The sequence below is a fragment of the Colobus angolensis genome, unplaced genomic scaffold (genome assembly GCF_000951035.1).
Source record: "Colobus angolensis palliatus isolate OR3802 unplaced genomic scaffold, Cang.pa_1.0 Scaffold850, whole genome shotgun sequence".
In the NCBI taxonomy this organism is placed as follows: domain Eukaryota; kingdom Metazoa; phylum Chordata; class Mammalia; order Primates; family Cercopithecidae; genus Colobus; species Colobus angolensis.
In genome coordinates this window covers 40,700-60,009 of record NW_012122377.1, presented here as the reverse complement: position 1 = coordinate 60,009, position 19,310 = coordinate 40,700, and the positions used below count along the sequence as shown (strand labels likewise).

Genomic DNA, 19,310 nt, shown 5'->3' with positions numbered 1-19,310 from the left:
TATATATATATATATATACACACACACACACACGCACACACATATATATATATGTAGGAGTTTATTAAGTATTAACTCACACGATCATAAGGTCCCATAATAGGCCATCTGCCGGCTGAGGAGCAAGGAGAGCCAGTCAGAGTTCCAAAACTAAAGAACTTGGAGTTGATGTTCAAGGGCAGGAAGCATCCAGCACGGGAGAAAGATGTAGCCTGGGAGGCTAGGCCAGTCTCTCTTTTCACATTTTTCTGCCTGTTTATATTCTAGCCATGCTGGCAGCTGATTAGATGGTGCCCACCCAGATTAAGGGTGGGTCTGCCTTTCCCAACCCACTGACTCAAATGTTAATCTCCTTTGGCAGCACATCCTCACAGACATACCTAGGACCAATACTTTGTATCCTTCAAGTTGACAGTATTAACCATCACAGCTGGGCTCAACTTAGGCTGTTGAAGGTTGAAAATAATTCTCAGAATTCCTTTGGATCAGTCATTTAAAACAGTTTCTTACACATTTTTCTAGGAAAGTCTATGTATTTACAAGCATACATATCCTACCTGTTCCTGTACCCTACCTCTCTTTAAAAAATTTTTTTTTTACATATACATGTAGAAGACATGCAACCCTACCTCTCTTACACAGTTTTGTATGCTTTCTAAAAACATACTACACATAACAAAATTCACCATTTTACAGTGGACACAGTTCAGTGGTCTTTAGTGTATTCCCTGTGTTGTATAACCATCATCATCTAATTATTGAACATTTCCATCACCCCAAAAAGAAACTCTATACGTATTAGCAGTCATTTGCAATTTACGTGCTTGTTAAACTCAGTAGTATTTTTTTGAAATAGTTCAACTTATGCAGGTAGGTTTAATGATCAGAATACAATGGAATCAATTAGGAAAAACTGTATACAGGAAATGCTTTACAGAGTAGTAAATGTGGACTATTTTATGTGGACTATTTTAACAAGGTTTAAAATATATGGATTATTCTGCATTATTCTGAGTTAAAATTATTCATATTGCCATAAGGTCCAGAAATACAGACAGGTACACATAATAAATAATTTATTGCTCTGTAGTAGTATATGAGTGAGTAAACATTATTTTGTTAGCACATAGGTTTACCTCATTTTTTTCTTACAGCCTTTTTGTATTCCATTACATGTCCCAAACTTTTAATCAGTCTTCTGTTGCTGAACATTTTTGTTGAGTATCAGCAAAATAATTTGTACATGTACAGGTATATCCATTTATAGGGTAAAGTCCTACAAGTATAATTGCTGGGTTAAAACGGAAGGACATTTGGCTGGGCACGGTGGCTGATGCCTCTATCCCCCGCATTTTAGGAGGTTGAGGCGGACGGATCACTTGAGGCCAGGAGTTCGAGCCCAGCCTGGCCAACATGGTGAAACCCTGTCCCTACTAAAAACAGAAAAATCAGCTGGGTACGGTGGTACATGCCTGTAGTTCAGCTGCTTGGGAGGCTGAAGTGGGAGAATCATTTGAACCCAAGGAGACAGAGGTTGCAGTGAGCTGAGATTGCGCCACTGCGCTCCTGCCTGGGTGATAGAGTGAGATCCTGTCTCAAAGAAAAGATAAGGACATTTAAATTTTTAGTTAGTACTACCAAATTGTTCTTCAGTTGGTTGCCACAAGTATGCATTCACCAACAGTGAGTGATAAGAATCCCTGTTCCTTCACACCTTGTTTTAAGAAAAGAATTCTAAAATGTTTGTTAGATGTATGTATCTTTAAGCCTTTTGAGTTTTGTTTTTCTTTGAGAAAACAGTGTGAACTTTAGTTCATCAAAATTACAACTTAAACCAGGCATGGTTGCGCACACCTGAAGTCCCAGCCTCTCAGGAGGCTGAGGCGGGAGGGGATTACTCAACATCAGGATTTCAAGGATGCAGTGCGCTATCATGGTACCATGGATAAAACCACTGCACTCCAGCCTGGGCTGAACATAGCAAGACCTTGTCTTGTTTTTTTTTTTTTTGAGACGGAGTTTTGCTCTGTCATCGGATTGGAGTGTAGTGGTGTGATCTTGGCTCACTGCAACCTCTGTCTCCTGGTTTCAAGCAGTTCTTCTGCCTCAGCCTCCTGAATAGCTGGGACTACAGGTGTATGCCACCACGCCCACCTAAATTTTGTATTTTTAGTAGAGGTGGGGTTTCACCATGTTGGCCAGGATGGTCTCGATCTCTTGACCTTGTGATCGCCTGCCTCAGCCTCCCGGAATGCTGGGATTACAGGCATGAGCCACTGCACCCGGCCTCTTATTTTTATTTTTTTAGTTTCAACTTTATATAGACAATCACCAGAATGCTTTATTGTGAAATACTTACTTTAAAATAAAGTTAGAAACAAGCGCTATTATCAAATGTGAGAGGATATAAAGCTGTTTTTTCCTGCATTTTGTTCATCTATGTTATTAGGGGATTTCAGGTTTCTTGGATGTAATTTTAGAAGTTCCTTTGGAAGAGTGCAGTGATCTGCTTATTATTTACTGGCTGTTGTATGAGTTTCTTTATTTGGCCTAAGCCAAATTAATGGAGTATATATATTCTGACTTGTTTGCCAGTTTTTTCAGTAGGAGAAGGTAAAGAGTTAACAAAACTGTTTCTCTTTCTGTATGAGAATTTGCTCTTTGTTAACGCTGGCTCTAATCCCTTGGAAACCTGTTAAGGAAAGATGTCATCTGTATTACTAGGCAACATTGCTTATAGTAAAAATGATCTCAAATTGGCAAAATGCGTCTGAACCGGGAAAAATTTTAAATAACTGATGGGAATGCCTTTGGACTTCCCTGGATGGTGGTGACTTTTAAAACTGGGCTTAGCTTGTGGAAACCATGCCTATGGGGTTGTTACAAGAGCTTATGGCTCCTGTTAGGGCAGGTCCCACGTATACCCAATGTGGATCTCTTCTCCTTGCAGCAAAGGTGTTCTGCTGCTATATAGACAGTTGCATGGCCTGCTGGCAAGCTGTGGTCCCTTCACATCCTTCTGGGTAGACTGGTACTCTGTGTGGTCTATGGTATTCTGGGGTGAGTCTGTTTAGTTGAACCTACGAAGACGCCTGCATCTCCTCTATGGATATTGGTGTGGGTTATTAAAATGTTTTCTTTTTGGCGGGGTACGGGGGCTCAGGCCTGTAATCCCAGCACTTTGGGAGGCCAAGGCAGGTAGATCACTTCAGGTCAGGAGTTCAAGACCAGCCTGGCCAATATGGTGAAATACCATCTCTACTAAAAATAGCAAAAATTAGCTGGGCATGGTGGCGGGTGCCTGTCATCCCAGCTACTTGGGAGGCTGAGGCAGGAGAATCTCTTGAACTCAAGAGAGGGAGGTTGCAGTGAGCTGAGATCGTGCCACTGCACTCCAGCCTGGGCAACAGACTAAGACTCTGTCTAAAAAAATAATAATAATAATTTTAAATTTGATGTTGAGGTTTATTATTTATGATATTGTATAAGATAATTTTGAACATCTCTGATTTTTAGTATGTGTATCTATAAAGGTCCATTCAACTGCAATTGAATATTGGAGTTGAGCAGATTCGAGTTGTACATAGAGATGGAAGAGTAATCACACTGTCTTATCAGGAGCAGGAGCTACAGGATTTTCTTCTGTCTCAGGTAACAGTTGCAGGTTGTGTTTTAAGCCCTCCTTTGCATAGCTACTTAAAGAACAAATTGGTTAAAAAGTAGTTAAAAATGTAATAAATTATGTAAGAAGAAAATTTTTTTCCAGTAGAAATTAAATTCTGTTTAATTTCTAATGCACATTTTACAACCTGTTGGTTAATTGAAAGTACTGATAAGCTGTCCTAGGTTTTCACATAGTTTATCTTAAGATGAAGGACCAGTTCTGAGACTAGCAAGTTTTTTTCCCCTCATGTCATATTTGTGAAGGTAATCTATAAGGTTTACAACATCTCCAGAGTTGTTGTAGAAACTGAAGAAAACTAGAGAAAGGGAGATCATATAAAAAAATTATAATGACCATTATCCGTAATAAATAAAGTAGTTTAACCTCAAGTCCAAGGGGCAGTATAGAAAGTGATGGGTTTGAGGCTGGGTATGGTGGTTTGTGCCTATAATCCCAGCACTTTAGGAGGCTGAAGTGAGAGGATCACTTCAGGTCAGGAGTTCAATACCAGCCTGGGCAATATAGAAAGACCCCTGTCTCCACAAAAATAGAAAATTGGGTGGGTGTGTTGGTATGTAACTATAGTCATAGCTGTTAGGGAGGCCGAGGCAGGAGGGTTGCTTGAGCCTGGGTGTTCGAGGTTACAGTGAGCTATGATTGGTCTCACTGTATTTCAGCCCAGAGTGACAGAGCAAGATACCATCTCTTTAAAAAAAAAAAGTGATGTGTTCTAGCCCCAGCATTACGACAAACTTGCTTTGTGACATCAGACAAATTTCTAGCCCTTTCTTTTCATACCTAAAGGTATTTTTCCTAATTTCTTCGTGGAGTTTTTAATGACCCAGTGAAATATTGAATTAAAAGATAAAGGGTAGGTTTTTGAAATGTTAATGCAAGATACTATTTTTTTTTTCACATTAAAAAAACAGTTTCCACCTCAGAAGCAATAGTCTTATATACTGATTTGCTTCTTTGGTGCCAAGTAAATAAAATTCATTTGTTAGGTATGGCAGCTCTTGGCTAATTACTTCCAAATTGGTTTGGTCACCTTAAGCACACACACAAAAATATATTAGAACACTATTGAGCAGGTCCCAGAATCAACGGGAGGTCTAGAGAACAAGGCTTACAAATGGATAGGGATCAACACTAGATATGAGAACCATGGCCAGGGGAATGGCACTAATGCTGTCCCGGCACTGCTGCCTTCAGCACTGGTTACAGAATACATTCTAAATTGCCCCCATTGTATCAGTCAGAGTCTTAACAAGAAATAGGTGGCAGACTCAGGAGGATAATTTTAGGAGGGCCTAGTTACTAAAAATCTATTTACAAAGGTATGGGTGTAAGAGAGCCACCAGGGATAGTGTGGTAACCTGTTGCTAGTCGTAGTAACCAGGTAACCAGGCCCCAAGGGTTTAGTGGTCACCAAAGTTAAGAGGAAGGATGGATTACAGGAACCCTAAGGGGGAGAGTCATGTAGAACAGTCCATCTTGAGAAGCCTAGCAGCCAGTCAAGAGATACAACCAGCCTAGACAACCTCGCAGGGAGGATGCCAGGGGAATAAATACCCTGACCTCACTCTTCCGTGCCGTCCTTTTGGCTCCCTTTGGATGGCTCCCATTACCTGAACCCAGCCCAAAGCCAGAGGACGTAAGAAGGTATTAATGTAACCATATGTGTCAGCCTCCCAGGGCAGAAAATCAGGTAGACAGTGGATTTGAAGGGGCAAATGTTGCACCATATTCAGTGATCTAGACGGGAGCCTTCAGTTGGCCAAATTTATGTCCTATGTCTGTGCTTAAGCTGCCAGTGGGCAGGAGAAGCAAGTAACAGGCAACTTTTGCTTTTGCAGTGGAAGGTGGAGACTTATTCCCTCCCCTTACATTACACACAGGAGGATTCCTCAGACCTAAGATAGGGTTGCTGTACTAGTCAGTCAGCACCCCAACAAAAGTTTACTTTATGGTCATGATGTTAAGTCACTGCAAATATCTCTGCTGGTTGTCAGTCAAGTGTCCTTTTTCGTTCACAGATGTCACAGCACCAGGTACATGCGGTTCAGCAACTCGCCAAGGTTATGGGCTGGCAAGTACTGAGCTTCAGTAATCATGTGGGACTTGGGCCCATAGAGAGCATTGGTAATGCATCTGCCATCACAGTGGCCTCCCCAAGTGGGGACTATGCTATTTCAGGTACTTTCTGCTGCTTTGAATGAGAAGGGACCACTGGGAGTTTGGCTTTAACATTTAGTTTTAATAAATGTTGGTGAGAGTAATTTATCTCTGCAATAAATTAGTTAATGTTGTATTTACACTGAATATTTATTTGATCATAGCTATTATTCAGAGCAAGAGATTATTATTTCTCTTTCTAGTAATTATAACAAATGTTTAGACTGGCAGCACATTTTCCTGAGATAGTCTGAAAAGTGTCATCAGCATTGTTACTCCTGCAGTCCCAAAGTTTAATGGATAAAAACTTTAAAAAAATATACTGCTGTAAACACGGGAAGAAAAATAGCTGTTCCTACAAATAGTAAAGAGATGGAAGAGAGAGGAGTATCTAATAGTATCTAATGCAAGATACTATTTTTTTCACATTAAAAAAATAGTAACAGTTTTTAAATAAATAAAAACATTTTAAATAATGTATTTTGTTTTGTTTTATTTTATTTTATTTTTTGTTGAGATGGAGTCTTGCTCTGTCACTCAGGCTGGAGTGCAGTGGCATGATCTCAGCTCACCGCAACCTCTGCCTCCGTTTCAAGCGATTCTCCTGCCTCAGCCTCCCGAGTAGCTGGGACTACAGGTGCCCATCATCACACCTGACTAATTTTTGTATTTTTAGTAGAGGCAGCGTTTTGCTTTGTTGGCCAGGCTGGTCTCGAACTCCTAACCTCAGATGATCCACCCACCTCGGCCTCCCAAAGTGCTGGGATTACAGGCATGAGCCACCGCACCCGGCCGAGAAGTATTTTATTAAGCACCTTCTACGAGTAGGCACTTGCATGAGTATTACATAGCTTAAATTTACATTTGAAGCACTTACGGTTTTAGGGTGATCTTCGTTTCTAATATCTGCTCTGACTACTTGAAAAATACAGTCATGTGTTGCATAGCGACAGGGACAGGTTCTGAGAAATGTCTTGTTAGAGGATTTCATCGTATGATAATAGAGTGCACTTACACAGCCCTCGATGGTACAGCCTACTACATACACATCTAGGCTTCATTGCATAGCCTGTTGCTCCTAGGCTACAAACCTGTACAGCATGTTACTGTACTGAATACTCTAGGCACTTGTAACACAACAAAAGCAGTTGACTGAAATGTTACGCAGCTCATGACTATATTTGAAAGAGTGGGTAGTTAGAAATATTTCCCCACAGGATCACAGCTTGTGAATCTGCAAGCTTGGTCATTGCTGGATCTTGATTGCTAGGAATTTAAAAGTACCCTTTTCTTCTTTCCCAAGTAATAATAGTTAAAACCTCATTAAAACCTGAAATTCTTAATTCAGAATAATCTTTCCTTCATTCCTTTCAGTCCTGATTTTAAGTGGTTGAGGTTTCGTTACATATTAGGCATGTATTAACAATTCATTGAATGATTACATTATCAAATGAATGCATTGAAAAAAATAGGTGAATGTCCTAGGTGTGGTGGCTCACGCCTGTAATCCCAGCAGTTTGGGAGGCTGAGATGGGAGGATTGCTTGAGCCGAGGAGTTTGAGACCAGCCCTGGCAACATAGTGAGACCTTGTTTTTAACCGCCTCCCAAAAAAGGCTTTGTATGTTTTTCAGTGCTGCATGTGGAAATAAACAAACAAAAAGATGATTTCCTGAAATTATAGAGGACATTTGACATTCCTAGGTCAAAACTCATCTTGCTTAATCTTTGTGGTACAAATAATAACTCCTGAATATTTATACCATCCTCTTATATAGAAGTTAGGATTTTTTTTTTTCTTGCATGTTGAAACTGAAAAAGCACTTTTTAACAAGAATATTTTAAGTTGGCAGACAAAGTTTTTGTATTCACAGTAGAATGAAGTTGTGGGATTTATCCTTGTTATTTCTAGTTTGGTAAACTAGAGTGTATTGATATTTTGGTTTTTCTCCACAGTTCGTAACGGACCTGAAAGTGGCAGCAAGATTATGGTTCAGTTTCCTCGTAACCAATGTAAAGACCTTCCAAAAAGTGATGTTTTACAAGATAACAAATGGAGTCATCTTCGTGGGCCATTCAAAGAAGTTCAGTGGAATAAAATGGAAGGTCGAAACTTTGTTTATAAAATGGAGCTGCTTATGTCTGCACTTAGCCCTTGTCTACTATGATTTTTTCCAGATGTTTACTAAAGAAGTTTCCAGAAACTTTGACTTGAAATGTTTACAGATCAACTATAAGTACAAAGAAGAGATAACTTCCAAAGGAGTGCTGTTTTTAAAAACAATAATTAGGAAATGTTTATTTAGCACTTTGAAACTTTCCACTTTATAAATGACAAGTGCTTTGAAATGCAGAAGTTTATGTACAGTTGTATATACAGTATGACAAAATGTAAAATAATACGTTTTTCATGCAGTTTAAAATATTACTAAAGCGTTTCTGTTTGCTTTTTAAATATTCCTTCTTTCATGTTGACATCACATAAAGTGTGTGGTTTAAAAAATCTCCAAATACTTTTTCATCCCCCAAATACTTCCTAAACTTTTTTTTTTTTTTAGATGGCATCTCACTCTGTAGCCCAGTCTGGAGTGCAGTGGTGTGATCATGGCTCACTGCAGTCTTGACCTCCCGGGCTTAGGTGATCCTCCTGTCTCAGCCTTCCGAGTAGCTGGGACCACACATGCGCCACCATGCCTGGCTAATTTTTGTATTTTTTGTAGAGACAGGGTTTTTCCATGTTTCCCAGGCTGGTTTCAAACTCAGTTCAAGTGATCCACCTGCCTCTGCCTCCCAAAGTGCTAGGATTACAGGTGTGAGCCACCATGCCCAGCCTACTCTCTAAGCTCTTGATAACCTCTTCCTCCAGTTGTCTGCTTTAAGCTTGCCTGGGTCTAACCTACATAGGTAATTTAAGAACATCCTCAGAAAGGACAGCTGAAGGCATAGGAGGCAGATTATCTCTTTAGGGCATCCTCAAGATTTTTTGGTCTGTTCTCCCACTTGAATGACCTCATCACTTGAGACACCTAGTGCATGGCTCATGCCCAGTCTTCCACCTGGGATTCTCCAGCTGGCTCCCAGGAGCCAGGAGCCCTGGATTGCTTCCTCCAATTAAGGCCTTTCCATTAGCTCTCTGCTTTTTCAAAGGGAAAAACTAATGCATTAGTGGATTATCTTTTCCAAGGAACAGGTTTGCACTTCTTGGAAATAGTGCCTAAAGTGTGCCCATTAATATGAGATAGATTTAGGTTTATAAACCTTTTGGTACCACTGAAAGTAATATCATGTAGGTGAGGTCTCCTTATAAGTAAGGCTTTCAATTTTTAAAACAGACATCCTGCTTTAACAATTTGTGAGATGACTGTGCAGTAATACAATTCCTTTGTATTTCTCCACCGTGTTTTCATTAAAGAAAAATGGAGCTTGTGGGCCATGATAGAACAACTTTGTGCTTTTTTCCCCTTCTGATCAAGATCTTGCATCTTTCTACCCATGGAAATTAAAATAATTGGTATGAATTTGCGGTTATTTAAAAATCTTGACTGCTTCAAAAATTATTGTTGCCCACAAAATTTGCTTTGGCCAATAGGCTAATCTGTACAATTCCACTCACATGAGGAGTCTTTTATGTGATTTTGAAGGCTCACTCTAGTAGAGTGAGTCTGAGACTTTTGCTGAATGACCAGTTTTTGTTTATGTAAACTTCTACCATTGCAGATTGATACTTTGGTAAACTAATAAAAACGAATTCCTAAAATGAAATTTTGAAATGATACAAAATAAAAGCCCCATTTATTTGATTATAACTTGATTAAATTGCATCAAATATTAAAATTTATAGACAGAGTCTCACTCTGTCACCTAGGCTGGAGTGCAGCGGCACTGTCTTGGCTCACTGCAACCTCTGCCTCCTCAGTTCAAGTGATTCTCATGCCTCAGCCTCCCAAGTAACTGGGATTACAGGTGTGTGCCACTACGCCCGTCTAATTTTTGTATTTTTGATAGAGACAGGGTTTTGCCATGTTGGCCAGGCTGGTCTTGAACTCCTGGCCTCAAGTGATCCGCCCTTGACCTCCCAAAGTGCTGGGATTACAGGCATGAGCCAGTGCGCCCAGGCCCTGCAAATATAAACATTTCTGAATGCTTTATTTTTTATTTCTCTGCTTGTCATGAATCAGCAACAATTTATGGACCAGGACCACACCTTGAGTAGAATGGCTGAGAATACATGTGCAGGTACTACCATCTGTTCTTTTAAACCCCATCTGAGTAGTCTAGGATAACTAAAGACTTTACGGTCTTCATATCTTACTTTCCCTGTTTGGTCACATCGCTGTAGTGAATAGCCAGTACCCACCTAAAGAACTGTGGAAACTAAAGCAAATGTGTGGGAAAATGGTAGCTTAGTTGCTGTGGTAGCAATTCTTGTGCCTTATGTTTATTTACATTTTCTAGTTTAATGTTTTAACCTGAATTTCCTGGAGTTTGAAGGATGTGCTGTGGAAACTTGGGAGACAGTTTGAAGAAAACCAGTTAGCCCCTAAACAAGTATTAACAGGTTGGCAAGGAGCTGTGTTTGAATCTTGGCTCTACTACTGGCTTGCTGTATGAACTTGGCAACGTTTCTCTGTGGATCTGTTTCCTTATATATAAATGAAGATAGAGATGCCTTCTCTACTAACCTCATTGGTGGTTGAGAAGTTTCAATAAGGTTGGTAATAAATGTTAAATTCTAAAGTGCTACGTAAATATAAAGCATTAAGCAAGTGTGCTTCTAAGAGTCAAGCCAATTAGAAAAAATGGTTGAGACACCAGCTGTATTTACTAGGAGAAAGCATTTCAGAATGTCATGTATTCACATTTGCGTGATGTTTTATATATGGTGAAGATACTGAGTGCTTTTCATCAGATTTCTTTGCTGGAATACCATCAAATCAGAGTGATAACCTGATTATCTCATGTTGATCTGGTATTGTAATTGGCCCTTAAATGCTGGGATTACAGGTATGAGACACCACGCCTGGTCTCCTTAGATATTGCTGATGAATAAAAACAGGGGCAACTAAATTATTTAGTAAGTCCACTTTGTTTAGTTGGAAAAAAATCCATTCAGAACATGAGGTACCCGAGGGAAAAATATTTTTACAGACAGAACTACCTGGACAAGCACGAGCCTGTAATATCAAAGGAATTTAACTTACCTATGTGTGTGAGATGGAGCAGGAACCCCTTCTTAAAGGCCTGTGGGCACCCTGAGCATGAAAATAAAGGAAAATCTTGAATTCCTTCGAGGGAATTTCCGGGGTAGTCCTGAGATATAAACAACTTGATAAGCAAGAACGTAATAGTAGCTTAAAACAATTGCCAAGGAAGTTAAGAGTCCAGATGCTTGGTTCCCTATAGAAACTAAAGATAACATCTTAAAATATGACCCTGAGTTGTTTTCAGAATCTCAGATCCCCACCAAGTGGATTTGCTGTCATGTGGATCTCAGATAAGCAAGGACAACTTGGACTGCTGTTCTTTGTTCTGAATTTCTTCCTGAGGGGCCTGGAGGAGGTCAAGCCCGTGAGCTGGAGCTAACATTCTTTTCTGTTGACCCAAATTTTAGACAAAGCTGCTTAGCCAATTGCAAATCAGAAAATCTTTGAATCCACCTATGACCTGTTGGTCCCTGCCTCGAGATATCCCACCTTTTAGATCAAACCAATGTACAGCCTCCATGTATTGATTTATAACTTTGCCTGTAACCTCTGCCTCTCCACCTTTGTGGGTTTTTTGGGGTTTTCTTGTTTTTTGTTTTTTGAGACAGGGTCTTGCTCTGTTACCCAAGCTAGAGTGCAATAGTGCAATCAGCTGCTCATTGCATCCTCAACCTCCTGGGTTCAAGTAATCCTCCTGCCTCAGCCTCTCAAGTAGCTGGGACTACAGGTATGCACCAACACATCTGTCTAATTTTTAAAAATATTTTGTAGGGTCAGGGTCTCACTATGTTGGCCAGGCTGGTCTCAAACCAGCTCAAGGGATACTCTTACCTTGGCTTCCCAAAGTGCTAGGATTACAGGTGTGAACCATTGTACCTGGCCTTGCCTCCCCACCTTTAAAACCCCTACCTGTAAGCCATTGAGGAGTTGGAGTTCTTGCTCGGTGCCCTACAGTAAATACCTTACTTCTCTTGCTGCAGTCCCAACGTCAGTGCTTGTCTCTGCTGTGCCAGGTGAGCAGACCCCAGTTTGGTTTGATAATGTTACTTTATAAAACCAAATCTAACACCAAAATTTTACATTATCAATACCCTCTCTCCCACCAATACTCAACCTCCAAAAAGTCTTCCACCAATACTCGGTAAAACCCACCGAAATCGTGGAACATTGAATTCCCTAAAAGACCAAGAGATTCACAGGAGATAGAATTGAATGCATTACTTAACAGGCAGAAGCCATCTTGGTTGAAGGAACTAGCCTGATACAATAGTAAGTTTGCCTAAGATGATTTTTGTTTATATCATTTGAAATAAAAAGTGATTTTTCAGTGAACAAACAATTACAGTGTGTTCAAAAATACCCAGCCGGGCACGGTGACTCATGCCTGTAATCCCGGCACTTTGGGAGGCTGAGGCAGGCTGATTACCTGAGGTCAGGAGTTCGAGACCAGCCTGACCAACATGGTGAAACCCTGTCTTTACTAAAATACAAAAATTAGCCGGGCATGGTGGTGCACACCTGTAATCCTAGCTACTTGGGAGGCTGAGGCAGGAGAATTGCTTGAACCTGGGAGGCGGAGGTTGCAGTGAGCTAAGATGGCACCACTGCACTCCAGCCTGAGTGACAAGAGCAAAGCTCTGTAAAAAAAAAAAAAAAAAATAGTGTATTCGTACTACGGACTGCATTGTGTAGGCAAGAAGAATGAAGCTTTGGAATAGGTAGACATGAAATAATGCCCAAGACACATTAAGAAAAGACTGGTGAGTTGTAGGGTAATATATATGATAGAATCCCATTTGACTATAAAGAAAATAGGTTAAATATGTATATTTGGCGCATATATACACAGATATGTTCATATATGCATAAACAAGTCTAGAAGGATACACACCAAATTTGACTGTTGTTTCCTCTGGATTGAGGGAAGGAGAGAAATCTTTTACTTTATTTAGTTTTTGTTAATTAACTCTAGCCAAAGATACTTTTACTTTAATATATATAGACTTTAGTGACATTTTAACTTTAAAGAAGGATTTATCATCTCTGTAAGCCAAACCAAAAATACCCACTTAATTTTTAAAGGGCAGTGGAAATGTTCTCCTCAAGAATTGGAAAAGCTGACAGCCAGGTTGGGTGGATTCAGGGGTGCAGAGAGATGCAAACGCTGGCAACTCACACCATTAATGGGAATTGAATTGGGGATAGATGTGCTAACAGTGATCACAAGGATTTGCTCTGCTTTTAGTAAGCTATGGATGTGTCTGATGCTTCCCTGGAAACTGGGCAGAAGAAACCTATGCTGGATATGTAAAAGCTGATGCCGGTGAGACAGTTTCCACTTCCCCCAGTATCCTCTCCAGTGTTGTCAAGGAGGCAGCATGTGAATCACGTCCCTGGGGATTCACCCTATCATATTTGGCTCCTTTGTCCTGGTTACATCTCCAACATTCTATTCTGCCATCTCTTCTCAATCCCTTGTGACACTTACCCAGTTCTTCTGAATTGTAGGGTTTGCCTCTGCATTCTTGCCTGGGGCAAGATATCCTGATAACCTTCTCTCTCACTGCTTTTGCTTCTCACCTTTGTGAGGTATTGCTTCAAATCAGAGTAAGCACAAAGTGCTCTCAGGTATTTACCATCCTACGTGGCCTTCAGAGGACATGAGCTCTCCTTGCATACCCGCAACATCATGAAATGAGAAAGTACAATATATACCTTTTGGGGTTCTAAGATCATAACCTCTGAAAGGACATTGTGTTGACAAAGCATGTGTGTTCTGTAGGGTGTCTTATCCACTGCTGAACAAGTGGTACAATTGTCACTTCCTACTTTTGGCGCATTCCAGAAGCAGGAAGAACGCTATTGAATTGCAGTTAATATTCTGAAAGCATAAATTTCAAATTGGTCTTCTAGCTACAACTGGGGGAGAATGGTGGTGCTGAGAAGGTGTAGTTTTTCTGAATTGCTAAATAATGTTTACTGTTAGAACCAGTGTAATTAGTTGCATTGTCACTTAAAATATGTGCCAGACCTGGCTGTGATTAAGGGTTTTGTTTATACTCAGCTTGACAGGACATAGCACCCAGAGCCTCTGATTTTTCGGCAGGAGCAGGCACATACACAAAGGATGAGGGCTTTATTTTCAGGTTTTATTTCATTCATTCCTTAAAACACTTTTTTTTTTCACAGTTTGAAACATAATTTATAGCTTAACATTTACACTAGCTAATCTCTGTGATTTTTATTTATTTGAAAAATAAACAAAAACCTCAGGCTTTGGATTTTAAAACTTTCCACAGGAATGTTCAGGATGGCAGAGCTTTAAAAATTCAAAAGAAACCCTTTTTTCAAAGAAATGGAAAGCCAAGGAAAGAAGCTTTTTTTAAAAAAAATTGTAACTTCCCACACTACTGATGTGAATAAACTGTCATGAGATTTTGGGGGGCAATTTAATTGACATCTGCCATGGAGGTCTCTCAGTCGGTGTTCTTTTCCAACTCCCCTTTGATTATGAAGATTGCCAACCCTGACTTCGGACAAGCGGAAGAGCAGAGTTCTGAAAGGCAGGTGGTGTGGAAGAGGACATGCTGCCCCCAGCAGCTGCCTAACTCCTACTGCTTTCCTGCTGGTGGCCTCTCTGTGTGAAAGACGAGAAAGAAATCAGCAGATTATCCTTGAGCCCCTTGAATACTCCTCACCTCGTTTCTTCACAGCACTGGAAACTGTCCTGGCCCAGGGCCTGGTTCCTTTGACTGCTGCATGGGGAAAGGGCACAGTGTGTGAGTTTACGCTTGTGTCTACAGGAGGCGCCTTGAGGGTATCTTCTACCTGTCAGGTGCTAGAGCTACACATCTGTTGTGTAGACCAACTGCTCTTGCCTTTTGAATCAAGCAGTGCTGTGGGAGTCCTGCTCTGGATACTGACAGTTCCTCTCTGAATATTCTGAGAGATCCCTTCCCACAACTCTGGATTCAATATTGAGGGAAAGGGTTGTAACTTATCCAAGCAAATCTTTCTCTGCCACATAGGACATATAGAAGATATGGACATTGGAGACCTGAAAGGAAGGAGAAGAGAAAGGAATGTTCTAGCACTTCTTAACCTTTGCATGGGTGACTTTGCAGCTGAGGACTAGGAACACATCATCATCGGGTGGTACTTTTGGTCTGTAGCTATGAATATTGGAGAGAGAAGAGAATGGAAGATAAATCCATGCCTCCATTTAGAGCTTGTCAAATGGAAGTTGGGATGGAGAAACAGGTGAACATGGTGACCAACAACGTGAGGGAATAATGGCCACAGCCAGCTGTGGTCCAGTCCTCAATCTCACCTGGAGCCCCAAGACCTTAGGTGATTTTATCAATTTCTGATACTCAGAATAGCATTTTCCAGTATAGCTTTCCAGATCCTTGAAGCCTCATGCTTTTCATAAGTTGCTCAGAGAACTCTGTGCATACTGTGGGCTTCTCTTGATACCCTGACTGTGAGGTAGGCAAAGGCCAAGCGTTCCTCAGCCCAGGTAGGAGAGGGCAAGGGCCTGACTTGAGACGGGAAGCATTAGTGACTGAGGGGGACAGATCCAAAGCCCAAGATGACTGATTTTCCAGCTGCATCACCCACTGTGCAAGCTCAGCTTTCACACAGGTGGCATCCAGCGCTTCAGGAGGCCAGGTGCTGCCCATAGCAGCGATGAGCTGTTGTTTTACTTACAATGGCCTAAGTTTGAGCCATGGGAGGGAAAATCCAATTAACGTTGGAATGAGGGAGGAAGAGAAAGATAATTTTCTCTCTATTCCTTGTATGCAAAGCTGGCCTCTCAGGAGTCCACTGAGCTCCTCCCCCATAAAACTCCCAGCCACTGGGCCTCACCTCTGAGCAACTCACTGCAGCACAACAGCACCAACCCCCACCCCCAGTCTCTTCACCTCTGCTCTGAGGCAGCAGATTGTCTGAAAGCCTCAGGTTTTCTCACCATAGCTCCCACAATCATGCTTGCTTGTGGGATACCAGATGGGGGACTGGTAGGCACAGCAGTTGCAGAGCAGACAGGAGCACAGAAAGCATGTTCTAATGCTGGCTGCACACCCATCTGGAAATCCTCTGGCCTCTGATACAGGGACTCTGACAACAGGCCATCCTGCACGCCAGAGCGAGTGTCATGAGCAAGCAGCCAACACGTGCACTCACCCATTGGTTATGGGTCAGCATGGCTGTGATGCTGCAGCCAAGCAAAGCTCCTGGTTCAAAGCCTCAACCACTCTTCTCCTTGAACTTAGCATGAGTCCTAAAACTAGCTTTGTCCATCCACAGTCCTCAACTCCATGCAGTCAATGTTGTTAATCTCCTGCTGTCCTGTCAGGAGTGGGCTGCAACAGGACCACACACAATGAGTATAATAGCTGTGCTTGCTCTTTTTGTTGGAGAATGGTTTCCTCTTGAGGTAGGAATGCAGTTAGGCCCAGTCTTGGCTAACACTCAACATCTTCCAGCTCAATCTCCTCAGTTGTGCTTTCTGTAAAGCAAAGACAAGTCCATGAGTTGGAAATCAAGCCACATAGTGCTTCCTTGGTGAGAACAAGATAACACATGCTACCTCTGGCCTCAAAACCACTCATGGATTATCACAAGGCCCAGGGAGTTACCTTTGAGTTTGTGTCTTCTCTTCCTCTGAAATTTATATGCACACTTATTACAAACCCACATAAGGCTGATTAACACTGCGGCCACAGCAGCGAGAAAAGCAAGGATGACAGCGACAAAGTGCAGGTCTTCATAGAGGATCTCTATGGAGTGAGGGTGAGGGGAGGGGGAAGACAACATTTCTTTTAATATCATGAAATCGACCTCCCACACACAGTTCAGAGGGGTGCCCGGGGCCCGGGGATGTGTTACCAGAGACGTGCAGCACAATGGTGCCAAACTGGCTGCTCCCCAGGCGTTCCGTCACAGTGATGACATAGTAGCCAGAATCCCTCACTCCCACACTGAAGAGCTGGATGGAGCCATTGTCGAAGGTGCAGACTCTGTCCTTGTGGCTTTGGGAGATGTTGGCCTGAGTCCCTGGTTTCCACTCCACGATCTTCTGCGTTCCCCAGTTGGATGAATATGTCCATTCGATGGTGGGCACTCCGTGACAGGAATACTCAACTGAGAGCAAGATGTCTTCTTTGACGGTGGCATTGATGGCGGCCTGAGGAATGTACAGGGACACGCCCTGACCTGCAGGATGATATGCTGGATGTTGGGCACATATATATGGCTTTATACTGAAGTGAACTTATATAATTCGTTAATCTATTTCACAAATATTTATTGTGTGCCTATTATATACCAGGAACTGTTCTAGGTTTTGGTGCTTAAGTGATAATGCTAAACAAGACACAAGGCTCCCTGGAGATAGAGAGCTCTACACACAGAGCAACCTTTTTCTATTCTGAAGAAACTCTGTTTAGAATGCTCCCTTTTATTTCAACCAGAAATCTGACACCTTTGTAGCAAGGTGGACTATAGAGGTTCTCTCCTAGTGTATGGGAGCCCTTCTGATGCCCAAGGACTGTTCTCATGACTCTCTGGATCACTCCTTCTCACTCAAGCCGTCAATGTGTGACATAGTTATTCTTTAACACAGAACGAAGTGCAGAGTTTAAGACGACTGGAATAAAGAAGAAAACAGAGGTCAAATTCCAGGCCAGACCTCGGAGGGCAGGAATCATGTTTTCTTTATCCCTGTGGTCCCTGAACCCAGTACAATGCCTGACACATGGTGGTTGGTCAGTAAATGTTTGCTGAGTAAATGAATAAGTGAACGACCAAATATTTACAGCAACAAGAAACATGAGCCTTTTCCTAATAGGAATGTCGATGCTTGGGTGGTTTGAAAAATTGGGTACATCTAAAAGCTAACATAGGGAAGAGAACTATATTTAAGACTTTCTGTGCCAGTTACTATGTTATCTACTTTACAATCCTTATCTATTTTATTGTATTTATTTTTTGAGATGGGGTCTTGCTCTTTCGCCTGGGCAGGAGTGCAATGGCTTGATCTCAGCTCACTGCAACCTCCACCTCCTGGGTTCAAGCGATTCTCCTGCCTCAGCCTCCCAAGTAGCGGGGACTACAGGCGCCTGCCATCACACCTGGCTAATTTTTTGTATTTTTAGTAGAGACGGGGTTTCACTATGTTGGCCAGGCTGGTCTCAAACTCCTGACCTCATGATCTGCCTGCCTCAGCCTCCCAAAGTTTTGGGATTACAGGCGTGAACCACTGCACCCAGCCATCTCTTTTATTTTTTACATAGGCACACCAACATGCCCACATAACCAGTAAATGGAAGAGAAGGGATTTCAGCACAGCTTTGATTCCAATCCTGGATCTCTACTTTGTTTTTTGTTTTGTTTTGTTTTTGAAACAGTCTTGCTCTGTTGCCCAGGCTGGAGTGCAGAGTCACGATCTCAGCTCACTCAACCCCCACCTCCTGGGTTCAAGTGATTCTTTTTTTTGAGACGGAGTCTCGCTCTGTCGCCCAGGCTGGAGTGCAGTGGCCCGATCTCAGCTCACTGTAAGCTCCGCCTCCCGGGTTCACGCCATTCTCCTGCCTCAGCCTCCATAGCTGGGACTACAGGTGCCCGCCACCTCACCTGGCTAATTTTTTGTATTTTTAGTAGAGATGGGGTTTCACCGTGTTAGCCAGGATGGTCTCAATCTCCTGACCTCATGATCCGCCCGCCTCGGCCTCACAAAGTGCTGGGATTACAGGTGTGATCTACTGCGCCCGGCCAAGTGATTCTTATGTCTCAGCTACCTGAGTAGCTGGGATTACAGGCGTGTGCCACCACGCCAAGCTAAATTTTTTTTGCATTAATATTTTTAGTAGAAATGGGGTTTTGTCATGTTGGCCAGACTGGCCTCAAGTGATCTGCCTTCTCAGCCTCCCAAAATGTTGGGATTACAGGCGTGAGCCACCATGCCCAGACCATATCTCTACTTTGTGACTATCTATCTATCAATCATCTATCTATGTTTCCTGATTTCTCTGACCTCGAATATGAGCAGTTGCAGTAGTGATTACTGCTGTAAGATTTAGAGAACTATATTTAGAACTAGTGACAAATCTGTATTATAACCTCTGTGCATTTCGTGTACATTCTGTTAACCATGTTGGTCAAAGTTACTAACAGGTTAATTCCTGGGAGACTACCAGCCCTTTTCACACCCTCATGGAACTTCACTTTGAGCATTTTGGTTACTTTGGCCCAGGAAACTGCAAAA

General features: G+C 41.9%; 2 protein-coding genes across 2 annotated transcripts in view; one reads left to right on the top strand and one right to left on the bottom strand.

Moving 5' to 3' along the window:
- Nucleotides 1-9,270, top strand: part of MED17 (mediator complex subunit 17) — a 29,392-nt gene extending 20,122 nt beyond the window's left edge. The window contains exons 10-12 of the mRNA XM_011930315.1: nucleotides 3,534-3,651; nucleotides 5,701-5,860; nucleotides 7,794-9,270. Of these exons, the coding sequence (XP_011785705.1) occupies nucleotides 3,534-3,651; nucleotides 5,701-5,860; nucleotides 7,794-8,005 (490 nt within the window). The 3' untranslated portion in view covers nucleotides 8,006-9,270. The remainder of the gene's footprint in view (nucleotides 1-3,533; nucleotides 3,652-5,700; nucleotides 5,861-7,793) is intronic.
- A 6,824-nt stretch (nucleotides 9,271-16,094) lies between these two features.
- VSTM5 (V-set and transmembrane domain containing 5) overlaps nucleotides 16,095-19,310 on the bottom strand; it is a 31,655-nt gene continuing 28,439 nt past the window's right edge. The window contains exons 2-4 of the mRNA XM_011930311.1: nucleotides 16,934-17,260; nucleotides 16,684-16,824; nucleotides 16,095-16,553 (exon numbers count right to left, since the gene is read on the bottom strand). Of these exons, the coding sequence (XP_011785701.1) occupies nucleotides 16,510-16,553; nucleotides 16,684-16,824; nucleotides 16,934-17,260 (512 nt within the window). The 3' untranslated portion in view covers nucleotides 16,095-16,509. The remainder of the gene's footprint in view (nucleotides 16,554-16,683; nucleotides 16,825-16,933; nucleotides 17,261-19,310) is intronic.